Consider the following 14260-nt stretch of genomic DNA (forward strand, 5'->3'; position numbering starts at 1 on the left):
AGGCAGTCTGTTACAATGAGATGGAGGCAGTCTGTTACAATGAGATGGAGGCAGTCCGACTATCTTTATGAACCAGAAATGAGAGAGACCATCTTTTAAAGGCTGCTCAACCTACGGACCTATCGGCTCATTTCTGGAAAAAAAAAAAAAAAAAGTAGTTGATTTCATTTTTTTCCCCCTTTTCACGTTTTATGTTTCTTTTTAATATAAATTAAGGTCCTACTTCATCATATGAGAGTGTCGCACAAAGGCAGTGAAAATAGCAGATCTACAAGTCTCTGGCAGAGAGGAATCCCACAGCTGTAGAGTCCTGACACGAGAACGTACGACGTAAAGAGTGCTAATTGAACCACTTAAATGCTACATACTTAGAGACAATACTAAAGACTATAAAAACGGTACCCACTGCCTCCCTGTTTGGCACTCAGCACCAAGGGTTGGATTAGGGGTTAAAGTTCAACTTTAGTTTTTTTTACAACAAGGGTTCATATTTTAGATTGCAATCAGAGAAAAGAAGGGGTGAGTGTTAGATAATTTACTGCTTTCTATAGTTTTAGCGATTTTAACAATTTTGATTTCAGTACAGTGGGTGGGCTACAAGTGGCTAAATGTATTTTTAGACACAGTAAGCCCACTTCCCAAGATGCACCACAATCTTTCATAGGCAGATGTGACTTATGGGGGCAAGTAGTGTTACTGTAAATAGTAATACATAAATTAATAAATTGCCAGCTTATTGTGTCTAAAAAGACATATTTAGCTACTTGTAAGCATGCCCCCACCCACTGAAATCAAAATCGCTAAAATCGCTAAAACGTTGAAAGCAGTAAATGAAAACATTTTAACACTCATCTCTTCTTTTCTCTAATTGAAATCTAAAATATGAAAATATGAACCCTAAAAGATCATCCTTTAAGTCCCTGTGATATACAGTGATGTTACTATAGGTTTTCAATGTAATGGGTCCCGGGACCCACAGGTGGTCATTCAAATGGGTCCCAGAAAAGTTTTATGAGTCCTCAATACAATGTTTTCGAGCGCTGTGAGCTTGTAGATCGGCTATTTTCAAAATGTTTGCCTATCATATGTCTTATATTTATTTTACAATTTGGCTAATGTTTGAACTTAGAACTACTAAAACTACTAAAATATGTGCCCCTAATGAATTCGGGCGCGCAAAATGGCGTTGGACGTCGGTGGAATCAAAACATTGACGTTTCTATCGCCTGTTTAAGACTTTCTACGTGGATTTTATTTGTGTTAACGTAGGGTAAAGTAGGATGCTTTCACCCATGAACAATGGTGGTGTCTGTGGAATTTTAAAATGTTTTTCTTTTATGGAGGCGCATCCCCGGGACCCCAGGACCATGACATGAATGAGTCCCTGGGCGACTTGAATGGGTTTTTGATGCGGGATGCGCACGTAATGACATCACTGGATATACTAGCATCAAGGCCAAGGAGTGTAATTGTACATCAATATCCTGGCCAGGTGATGTACTTCTACACCAAGCAGCCTCACGCTACAGAAACAGGACCTCTAGTTTCCTGACCTCCTGACCTTATGGGCCACAAACTCAGTTGGTTCCACTGCCGGGGTCCCTACTAGGACTAGGTTTGTCAGTGTTTCCCTCTAAACAGAGCAGAGGGCTCTATTTTGATTGTCTTAAAGGGGAAGACCACCCATTTTCAATATTGAACTATGTCATTAATATACCTTAGAGGAGTTGTGTGGAAATAAAAAAAAAGTTCCCCCTCTTCTGTGTTGCCTAGAACTGGAAGATTGATTTTGGGGTTTGTATTGCAAATTACAACTTGATGACATCACACATTGTACTTTACAATACAAACCCCAAAATCAATCCTCCAGTTCTAGGCAACACAGAAGAGGGGGAACTTTTTATTTATTTACACACAACTCCTCTAAGGTATATTAATGACATAGTTCAATATTGAAAATGGGTGGTCTTCCCCTTTAAGTACCAGCTCATATGCCTTAACTTAAAGGCCTGTCCATACTGTCTCCGACCACCAAACCTTCTCGTTGGAGAGTTCCGACTTTCCGACGTGCAACTTTCCGAACTCTAATTCGGCGTAATGCTTTACAAAAGGTGCAAGTGACTTCATGTTGTAGTTGAACCGGACCTTTCTGATGAAAGGTTTGGTGGTTGGAGCCAGTATGGACAGGCCTTTAAGTTAAGGCATAAGAGCTGGTACTTAAGACATACATAATAGAGCCCTGAATCTCTTTGTCCTAAAAACAGCAGCTGTACAAGCTCAGAAGAACCCGTCGCATGCTTGCTTGTTTGGCTGAATGTTTTCCTCCCGGAATATGATGCTATGAGGGTCAAGTGGTTAATGGACTTTAGCTCAGTTCTCACAGCACCGATGACAATGGCAGCTCCAACATCTCTGGGAAGGGCTATTTGTTTCCTCTGTTTTTCTTTTGTTTTGTTTTTGTTTTTCAAAATCTTTTATCCCACGATTTTGTAAGCCATTTTTCACCTAGTGTCAATAGAGGGTATGCGCGTGACATCACCGTTGCTGGAAGTTATGTGGAACACCTACTGAGTGGCAAAAAACTAATTTCTGCCATTGACAGCCCATACATCCAAACAGAAAAGTCCTATCTGATTGTATTAAATAATTGTATAAAATAACTCACCAAAATCGCGGCAGTACTGAAAGCTTGAATTATCCTCTTTCTATCTGCAAAGTTTTTGTTTCATAAAGATCCACCATAGGCATGTTATGAGCTACTTTCTGAGAAGACATTCTGTGCAGGTGATTATTTTTCCAAGTGTCAGAGTTTGGAAGCACTCATTTTCAACAACAGAACATCTTGCTCCCTCCTGCATTATGTGCAATTTAGAAACAGGTGGTATGCAGGGCCGTTGAGTGATTTGCAACGAGCACTTCCAAACTCCAATGCTCCATGCTGCTCAATGTTTGGCCACTCAGTCTAGATTAGGGGGGTGGGTCCCAGTGGACGTGCATACCCTCTATTATCTAATGTAATCCTGGGCTCTACACTCCCTCTGCCAACCTGGAGAGAGCAACGGACTGACCTCATGCTTCCTTCTAAGCATAAGGAGTCCAAGCCGTTTCTTTTCACCTGACAGGGGGAGTTTCCCCGGTTGGACGTACTGTAGCGCGTGGAAGGAACACGTTATTCCAACCAGTTCCTTTCCCCTCCATCAGGTGCCCCGGCTGGCCAGGGGGAGGCATTATAGAGACCAGTATTACTGCATGTTTTTTGGGAGGGTACCTACCCAAGGAGACACAGGGAGAACATGCAAACTCTACCCAGAAAGGCTCTTTTTGCCAACCCATGGTCCTCCTGACTGTTGAGTAGTCATCTATCAGTGAACTAGAACCTGGGGTTTGGGGGGATTGCCATAGATCACAAGGGCCTTGTTTGTCCGGGCGGTAAAAAGGTTGAGAAAGACTGGATGACTGGAAGTGCTGGACATACTGGAAGTAGTTAAATTGCATTACTACAAGGGGGGGGTTGGGAGAGAGAGAGACAGAGAGAGAGAGAGAGATAGAGACAGAGAGAGAGAGAGAGAGAGACAGAGAGAGAGAGAGAGAGAGAGAGAGAGGGAGAGAGGGAAAAGGAGGTGCAGGTAATGGATAGATGGATGGGAGAGGAAGGCCTGTTCTAAGCACCATGCATGGATAGGTGACAAATGAGGGTCCGTCAGGGTCAAATCCTCGACCCCATGCAAGGCCAGGCTAGCCCTGCAGCAAAATACTATGCACCTGCACATGTGTGGGACAACCTCTTTACGCTCGCACGCACGTGCACACGCACACGCACACGCACAGCTCATGTTTAAAGGCAGATGGTGTGAGAAGAACTACGTTTTGCTCCCTGACACTCACTCAAATTGCTGACCAGGGAAAGACATTGAATCCTTCAGATGAGTTCATTTCTCATTCCAACATACTGTAGTGTAAATGTTACCCTACATGACATGCTGTATGGAGGGAGGCTGTTTTAGCACACACTGCAATTCTCGGTGTTAATCAATCCATTCGCAACTCTTGAGAGCGTACGAAACGTGCACGCCCCAAAGTTAAACGAACACCGAGGATTTTCACGGTGCACATAAAGTGCCGCACTACGATATAAATAGCTCCCACTTTTCCATGAAATTTCATAGTAATTAGAAAGCAGGAAAGCATGGACTGTGTCAACCCCCACTGCGGCGTTCGTTCACCCACGTACCTTGAGTGAATACTAAGAAGCACCACTGGCACGGGTCCAGTTCAGCATGTACCGTGTGAACCCACATGGCCCATCAAAGAGCAGCGCACAGCACCACTGGGAAAGAGGGTGATTGGGTTCGGGGTGCGCAGGGACGTTGAGTGTTTGAAGTCCTCCTTCTATCACAAGAGACCGAGGAGGCACTTTCTCTGTAATCCCACGGGATCGCTGCTATAAGGCAGTAGCAGCAGCAGCGGCAGAGCAAGGCCGCCATGGGGCAAAGAAACAAGATGCAGTCGTTCTGTTCTGTTTCTCGCAAACTCTTCTTCTTTCCACGAGTACCGGGGCGGCGAGGGAACGCAGAGAGAGAGAGAGGGAAAGGGAGAGAGGGGAGAGAGGGAGGGTGGGGACACAGGCATTATAAAAGATGAGGGGGGGCGACTGTGAAGCGCAGAAGTACTGGAGCAGATTATAAAAAATGATAAGTGATGCAGGGAGGTGAGGTGAAGACAAGAAGAGATAGATCTTTTATAGATCCCCGGGGGATCCGCTGCATAGTAGCAGCGCAGTAGTATATATAACATAGATACGTACAGTATATGTAACATAGATACATCATACAGGTACTGTGCTGGAAGAGTAGAGAGACACAGAAAAATCACACCCAGTGTGAAGGGAGCCATGCCTTTATATTTAGGTACATGCTTAACACGTTCCCGGGAACCTTGGCCAATGCCAAGCCGTGCGGGACGTACACACGGACATACAAACACACAAAGCCAGATGTAGGAGCGGTTAGCACCACTCAAACAGTAATAACATAATGATTGGAATCCTCTATCTACCGTATATGGACCTGACAAAAAAATCGGCTTTGTTGAAAACAACAGATCTACAAGCTCACAACGCATTGCAACTCAACGCATTGTGAGCTTGAAGATCTGCATTTTCCCTGGTAATATTCCCCAACAGAATAATGGAAGCTACTCCAGCCTCTCTCAAGTGGTTAAAAATAAGTAAAAAATCACACCCGTGTGAACTGAGCGGTGGTCGGTGTGTGTGTGTGTGTGTGTGTGTGTGTGTGTGTGTGTGTGTGTGTGTGTGTGTGTCTCTGGCCTGAACAACAGCGCCCCTCCCTTAACATGTGTGGTCAGAAAAGGTACTGCAGGCTCTGCAGGCTACATACAGACACGGACACACGCACACACACACACACACGCACGCATACACACACGGCCACGTATAGGAGACGGTGTAACCACCGCTCAAAAATACAAGATAGAATAAAAGACTTCAAGTCTGGACTGCAGGCCATCTGCACTTGGGCTGACCGGGGTTAGCATACAGTATGAACTATTAATAAACATAGATATATAAGCATACGTGGAGCAGAGCAGAATAAATCTATGTTCTGTCAACAACATCTCAAGCTGTTGTCAGAGCATTTACATACTTTTACAGAGATGAATTGTAATCATGTAAAGCATTTCCTCTTGGAGAAACAAACTTCACATGGGGCGTGCGTGTGAGTGTACGTGCATGCGCGCATGTGAATGTGCATACATGCGCGATGGTGCGTGTGCGTGTGAGTGCATGTGAGTGCATGTGTGCGTGCGTGCGTGTGTGTGCGTGCGTGTGTGTACGCGTGTGTTTAGTGAGTGGCAGGGTAGCCTCATATCTATCCTTGTCCTGTCATTATGTGATTATGACATTTTTATTTGACAATTAGCCCTAACCCTTGTCACACAAATAATTGCGATTAACGACTTGTGTTGCTGTCATTGAACGCTGAAAAATGACATTAGTTTCCGTTTGGCTTTTAGACTCTGAGGGCTGTATGGAGAGGCCTTTAAGTTAAGGCATACAGGTAAGAGCTGGTACTTAAGACAATAAAATAGATCCCTGAATTGTGCAGAAATGACAAATAACCTAAAGGTTCAAAGAAATGACATGCATATTATTAAATAACTTTATACTGACAGGCGCTATCGGTACCAGTACAGGAAAGGACAGGACCAGCGCTGTGTGTCGCAGCTTAAACGCTCCCCCACCCTGGAGGTCAGTGTGTCATGCACACTGGGACAGGAGTTCCACCCTGTCATAATGTACACGTTAGATAATCCAGCAGGGAATAGTTCATACAATGGAGTGGTGAGTGTTAACAGCTGTTTAGTACAGTACGGGAGGGAATAGGAGAAGAAGAAAAGAAAGAACACATATGACAGATGAAGAAGAATGAACCAAGGAGTCCTCCCTCCACAGAGCCTTGCAGGGCACTGCACAGAGTCTGGAGAGTTTTACTCTGTAAAAATGGAACTGTGTATCTATTTTTTTAACACGTTTCCTATATCCTGCCGTCCCAATTTTGGGCATATCATCAATTCATTGTAGACGAAAATACGTTTAAAAAAGAAATAACATGCTAAAGCTCAGTGAATGCCTGCTACTAGGCCATCAACGTGAATCGGATTGCATCCCTCGAAAGGTAGATCACACTTTATGTTGAAGAAGTGTAATCTTCAGAGGTACAAATACTGCAATTGTAAGATAGGCTAGTTGTCATTTGCTTCTACGTATAGGCTTGATAGAAAGCCCCAAAACCATTGCACCCTGCTATGATTAGACCAGGGGTGTTCAACAGGGGGTCCGGACCCCTAGGGGGTCCTCAGATTTACAACAGGGGGGCTGCCAAATCTTTGTGATAGGATCATTCTTTTAAATTAGCTCTCAACGCCTCGCGCTGACGCTGCAAGGCGTTGAGAGCTTGTAGATCAGCTATTTTCTGCAAATAGGTTGGTGTAGAGGGAAGAAAAGAGCAGACCAAGTACAGAGTGAAAGGTCAAAGTTAACTAAAAACACAAATCCAACATAGACTGATGACAGTGCTGTCAAACATGTCTATGAATCTATCTCTATTGATGAAAATCTGCATCACACATTTATACAATATGTAGTGTGGGTCCCTGCTTCATCTCTCTCAGGGGTCCTTGGTACAAAGATACAAGAAACATATTCTCTGAGACAACTACATGAAGGCGGAATAGGCTATAAAAACCTTTCTACAGGAACTAAAACTATAGCCTACTACTACCACAAACTAAAAAACAACCCATGAACATGATCTATCTATAAAACATGTCACTGGGCTGCAATTAAAACCTGCCATTTTCAATCCAACTACTAGGCCTGCCATTTATGAAGTCTCTGACAACACATGACGTGAAAGTGGCACGCACGCACACACACACACGCACACGCACACGCACACGCACACACACACACACACACACACACACACACACACACACACACACACACACAGAGAGAGGCCTATATCTTTGTTCACTCGTGAAAAACTCATTATTTGGAGGGTATTTCATTCGCCTTGTGCAGAATATATTACGTGTGTAAATGTTGTTGAACCAGGCAATTCACCACTAAAAGGTCACACACTCCCCTCGACCCCGAGTGTTTCTCAGTCTTTGTGTCGGTGGTAGTGAGAGGCAGGAACAGCGAGCAGCGCTGCTATAAACTTTAAGCATTTAAAAGACAAGTGCGGCCAGAGGAGGAGGGGGGGGTGTTGGGAGGGCATGACGGAGACAATGGCAGCTTTTTGACACACTTTTTCTCACTGCGACGAACAGCAGGGATTGAACCCCGCTAGAGGCTCCTATAAAGGAGTGATAGAGCACAGCTGCTAGGCTAGAGGGCTCGGCAGCAATTTGATCAAATGTCTGTTTGGGACAGAGAGGCATGGCCTGCACTCTGTACATTTATGTCCATGTACAGATCTTACATGCAACTATAAACCCAGTGCTTGTAGGGCATAATAATGACCACAAGACTAAATAAATACATAATAGGGCCTTTAAATATATAGGCTACAAGAGAGAAACGTGACAGAGGGACCAAACATTACCATTAGTGATTTAGGCTATGATGCACTTGACATTCAAACGTCTTGTCATTCATTCACACACTACAGGCTAAACTAAACGAAGCCCATTTTAATACAAAAGTTTGACCATGGTGAAGGCAGTACTGACAGCTTGCTTTGAGAGTTTGTCGGTTAATTATCCTTTTATACACTATTAGTCCATGTACTGGAACTCCATGCACATCACGCGTATAACGTGCGCACGCGGGCCTCAACACTTGCATTGATCTAAACCCACCCCCACCAATAGATACGACTTTAATATAGAGCAGGGGTACCCACACTTTTTTGACCTGAGAGCTACTTTTAACATGACCAGCTTGACATGATCTACCCACCCCAAATAAATTACCCGAGGGGGCTTTGGTATAATGGCACTGGTGTTACATATAAGACAACGCAATTGAAATGAGAAATATTGGAGGGAAAAGACTTGATCACATTCTGTATGGAAGTGGTAGGTTTTCAGGTTCTTTGTAATGCTACCGACTCTTGAAAACAAAGCATTGCATTGGGAGGTTTGACTACTTTAGATGTCGTGAAGGGAGCTGGCAGGCCTATCTTGATGTCAAACAAGTGAGTGATAGATGCCAAAAAGATTTTTTTTTTTTTTTACATTTGTTTAGGGGCATGTTATGATTGTCATGCCATGTGGTCTACTGGTAGATCACAATCTACCTTTTGGGCACCACCGCCATAGAACCGTGTCCTCAAAGCATCGTCATAATCACCATCACCATCATCATCATCATCATCATCATCATCATCACCACCATCAACATCATCATCCTCAGTGCCATCAGTGTCAAGAAGACAATAGCACTTCTACTAACAGACTTAAAGACCTAAAGAGCTTTTTATAGTGACTGACAACAACACTGATTATTGATTTATCAGTTTGACAACCGTATTGCTGACCAGCTGACAGTGGCGCGTTTAGCTGTTTGGAAGTAGGTAGGCGGGCTATAAAAGTAGGTCAATTACTATTAGGCCTACCATATAATCATCATCATGCAGCAAAATGAGGTTGGTTAGGTCAGTGGTTCTCAAACTTTTAGATTTCAAGGTCTTCCCTTAACTCTGACAGTGTAAGCTACAAATGAAACCAAATGAACCCTATATGACGGCTCCATATGGTTCCATTTGTACACTGTCAGAGTTGAGAGAGGTCCTTCCTTGGGAATGAAAAGTTTGAGAACCACTGGGCTCTATATCAATGGTTCTTGACTTTTTCAGGCCGCAACCTCCAAAATAATCATATTTTAACTGGGGACCCCCCCACCCCACCTTATTACATTTTGTAAAACACAGTTTTATTGTGAAAATAGCAGATGTAGATCGGCTATTTTCACAATTTCTGCCTCTAATATTTGACAATTCGGCCAATATTCAATTTGTCATTTCAGAGCTATTAAAAAGTCCTTAAATTGTCACTTAAGAAATGTGCAGTGCATATAGCCTATATACACTTAAACTTTATGTCGGTTTGTTTACTGACTGTTGAGTGAGAAAACAGTGTTGCACATTAAGTTAATCATCCGGGGACCCCCCAATATAATTTGGGGACCCTCCCTTTGGGGTTCAGGTTGAGAACCACTGCACTAATACATCAGTGGTTCTCAAAGTGGATTCCAGTGACTCTGTGGGTTCCTTTAGGGGGGTCTAAATGGACATTTACAAGAATGTAACTCTGACAGTGTAAATTGAACCAAATGAACCCGCACAGCGCACACTGTCAGAGTTTAAGGGGAGACCTTAAATTTGAGAGCCACTGCTCTAACATGACCAAACAGCACACATCATAATCTGATCAGATCAGATCAACTCACGCTCTGAGGCCATGGTGATGACGCTCTCTGTGGTGGCGTGGTACTCGTCCTCCTCCATGAACTCGTCCTGGGACGCGGCGTCGCCCTGGAAGTCGTGGTGGTCGAGCAGCTGCTGCAGCGGCGGCGCCTTGGGCAGCAGCGCGTTGACCACCTCGCGGCTGATGTTGGGCGCCTGCTTGAGGCGCAGCTTGCTGAGGATCTGCGACTTGATGGTCTCCAGCCGCAGCACCTTGCTCTGCTCCCTCCACACGCACGCGGAGCACTCCGAGGAGTGCGGGGAGCCGGAGGACGCGCCGTGCGCGCCCGGCCCCGCGTCCTCGTCCAGCAGCGCCGACGAGTGATGCTGCAGGGAGCCGACCAGACCCAGACCGAGACCGAGCCCCCCGGCGGTGGCGTCCCGGTGGTGGTCCGCCGCCCGGTCCGCCGGGCCGGTGCTGGGCAGCTCCATGCTGCTGCTGGGGCTGGAGCCATGGAGGCTGCCGGTGCTGCTGCTGCTGCTTGCGCCGGCCGAGGGGAGCAGGAGGTTGGGCTCGTCGCTCCCAGACTGTCCCAGGGAGATGAGCACCGTTACGCACAGTAAAAAGTTGTACCTCGGCATGACGATGATGAAGAAGATGATGATGATGACGGATGGATGGATGAGGAGAAGAAGAAGAAGAAGAAGAAGCGCTGGCTGCTGCTGCTGGTGCAACAAAAAAAAGTTTCTGCTTGGTCTTTTTATCCTGGTTTTTAAGCGTTGTGTCTTGAAGATGTTCCCCTTTTTCTTTATCCCACTAAAGGTAGGACATCAGTGGTATTCATTTATTCCAATTCCGATATGAACCCCTATAGGCTTTACTGTTTCTTTAGAAAGCTTTAGCCAATAAATAAAAACCCCAAAAAGTGCGCTCTCCTCCAATAAGTCTCGGTAAAAGCCGGATTGGTTATTTATTGAAAAGTGACAATGTAAATATCTGGTCTAAATGATGCATATATCCATGTGGTGGTTGATGTTGGTCCTTCCTATGAGAGATAACAGTGTTTTAGTCCATATATGATGAGAGGTGTGCGTGCGTCAGATCAGGATCTGTCACTGAACAAATGTGCAAGTGCGTTCAAAAAGAGCCCTTTATATATCTCCGCTGGCCGCTGTCGTAATCCGTCTCCATTGGCTGAGATTGCAACAAAAGGCTTTTAGGTTCTTGTCACCGAGTCAAGACGGATAGGAGCGAAAAGGAGGGACGATGATGATGATGATCTGGGAGAATAAATGTGATTACAGTATAGGCCTGTAAGCACATGAAGGTGTAGGCTTACAGTATACCTGTTAGCTTTACTGTTTTTGCTCTTTTATGACGAGACCACTGATCCTAAGGCTTGCATAAAGGCTATACCTACCGGTGCCTTGCTACAATGGATTCAGCTGCTATTTGTGATGCCATTTTATGCTGCGATTAGTATCAGCTGCAGAAACTTTTATTGCTATATCATAAATCAAACTCTATACCATGGAACTGAAAAGTGCTTGCCATGCTTTATTAAAAGTTTGCATATAGAAAAAGGTACAGGACAGTACAGTTCACAAGCTGTTCCAGTTGTGATCAAACTTGAATTATTATGGTTTGATGATGATGATGATGGTCAGGGCCATGGCAACTATTGAGACCCAACGGTGACATTTGGAATGCAAATGTTTCAAATGTGCCTAATTAATCAATTAAACCACATTTGGTGGATTTTATTATGCTAGGTTGATTTTGTAACCAATTATAACTGGAAGCAGTCAAATTCCACATTATGTTAATCGTCAATTTACTAATTGATTAATTACATTAAACATAGCAGTATTAGCAAACCTTAGGCTGTTCACATTGTTTACTTAATTTAGCTTTTTGTCATACTGTTACCTACAGCATCAGTAAGGGCAAATTCCCTGTCTGTTAAATAACTTTTAGTCCTGGCTGTAAACCATAACATTGCATTGCTTTCATTGGTGTGATTATGCTTAATGACGTTTGTATGTTTCCTGAGATTAAATGTGAAATGTAGAATTTGCACCACTTGAGTTGAGCTGCAATCAGTGTGACCAATGACCCACTACTGACATCTACTGGAGGGATAAAGAGTTGCAGCAGCTCAGTGGCTCAGTTCACTTTTTATGGATTTTATTCAGTAATCATTGCTATCATCGTGTTACATTTTGAATTATTTTCACGGCGCAGACTTCTATATAATAAATTCCCTCATAACTTTATTTAGGTGAAGTGAATTGCAGCTTTGAAATGAATAAACAATAAATACCAACATAATTACGGTTACCATTACAGTTTAGAATGTAGACTATTCATTTAGCAGAAGATCTTAATTCAGAGCGATTTACAATAAGCAAAAATGTAGGTAGACCAAGAACCAATTCAGTAAAATCAAAACATCAATAATCTGTACAGCAAAGCGATTAGTGGGAGAAATATGTAACAAAAATAGGCTAATGTGTTCACTTCCGGCAGAAAGCATGAAAATTTGCACCTAGGGGTATTTTTGTGCGCCGAATTCAAAAATTGACGGTCCCAAGCACTTTTCCCATGGGATCTGGTGGCTCTAATTCACTTACCATACTAGGGAAAAAAGACCCCCCAAAAATCTTCTTTAAATAGCATGTGAGGGGTCTATCTAGGGGGTTTTCATGATTCTGAATCCATTGCAAGCATTTGTTTTGCACGAAAAACATTCCTTGGGCTAAAAATGGACCCTACACAACTGTGAAAAGTGATGACTCATCACTAAACCATAGTTTTGTGGGGTCCATTTCTTGCCCAAGGAATGTTTTTGTGCAAAACAAATGCTTGGAATGGATTCAGAATCATGAAAACCCCCTAGATAGACCCCTCACATGCTACTTAAAGAAGATTTTTGGGGGGTCTTTTTTTCCTAACCCTAACCCTATGGTAAGTGAATTAGAGAAAAGTGAATTTGAGAAAAGTGCTTGGGACCGCCAATTTTTGAATTCAGCGCACAAAAATACCCCTAGGTGCAAATTTTCACGCTTTCTGCCGGAAGTGAACACCCTTTTCACATATTTCTCCCACTATGTAGAATGCCAAGTCGAAAATGGCCTGACATCGTGACAACAGAGTTTTATACGTATCGGGGGTCTCTGCTTCAGTTCTCTCTCAGCTAAGGGGTCCTTGGCCTGAAAAAGGTTGAAGACCCCTGCAGTAGACCCCCCCATAGGAGATGTGTTGCTGAGGTGGTAGCAATACCAGCTCCCATTACTTACGTCTTAGTTACCCAGGCCATGCTCAGACTCAAATGGATTGAACCCAGAACCTTATAGTCCAAGGGGGAGTGCAGTACCAAGTGAGTTACCCAGACACCAAATGTAAAAGTACTCCTTATGCAGAATGGCCTATTTCACAATCATATTATTGGATTGTAATTAATACATTTCTCCCACTATATTACGACAGGAATCAGTAGAGAAGCAGATCCTGAGACGAAAGTGTGGATGGATGGATGGATAGGCCGCACGGTAGGAAACAGGAAACACGGTAGCTGACAGAGTACAGCATCTTGCAATGGGCCTACAAGATACACTACACCACAAAGATACCATACCTGACACAATACTTCCTAAAGGTCAAGGATGTCTAAAATTACAACACCAGAGGCAAATCCACTGATCACGTTCAACCCAGATTTGAAAAAGGTTCAAATTTGTTGTGTGGAATGCCTTACCTTAAAGCAGTTTAAATCCCTATAACTTCCTTTAAAATCGGTCTGAAAAGTCACTTACAGGCGGCTGCTACTCAATTTACAATTTGCAATTTAGACACTTAGCAGATGCTCTTATCCAGAGCGACTTACAATAAGCAGGTAATACATCAATACAATAAGCAGGTAATACACTAATACATCAATACATCCCGCTACTCACCAGTTAAGAGTGGGTAAATCTGTCTAGCCATCGTCAAGGAAAGGTTCGGTCACTCTTCTTTTGCAGCAATGCAGATGTCTAATCGAGAGACTAAGAGTAGGGTGGCTCAGAGTAGATGACCGAGTAAAGCATCTTGCAATGGGCCTGGTGTACACTACACCACTAAGATACCCATGTACCTGTCAAAATACTTTAAAAAACTTTAAGGATGTCCACAATTTACACCAGATGCAGCGCCACATCACGTTCAACCCAGAGTCAATTCAAACAAAGGGTCAAACTCGTTCTCCTGCTATCCACCAAAATGTGGAACGCCTTACCGAAGGCCCTAAAGGAGTGTAAATCCCTAACATCCTTTAAAAACTCCTGAA

General features: G+C 43.7%; 1 protein-coding gene across 1 annotated transcript in view; it reads right to left on the bottom strand.

Annotated features, from left to right (window-relative positions):
• Positions 1 to 10574, bottom strand: part of LOC308286924 (growth/differentiation factor 11-like) — a gene marked incomplete at both ends in the record, with an annotated part of 64523 nt that extends 53949 nt beyond the window's left edge. The window contains one exon of the mRNA XM_080728046.1: positions 9977 to 10574. Within this exon, the coding sequence (XP_080584172.1) occupies positions 9977 to 10574 (598 nt within the window). The remainder of the gene's footprint in view (positions 1 to 9976) is intronic.
• Positions 10575 to 14260: the final 3686 nt, after the last annotated feature.

Source organism: Nannobrachium achirus (genome assembly GCF_963921795.1).
Source record: "Nannobrachium achirus genome assembly, chromosome: 6".
In the NCBI taxonomy this organism is placed as follows: Eukaryota; Metazoa; Chordata; class Actinopteri; order Myctophiformes; family Myctophidae; genus Nannobrachium; species Nannobrachium achirus.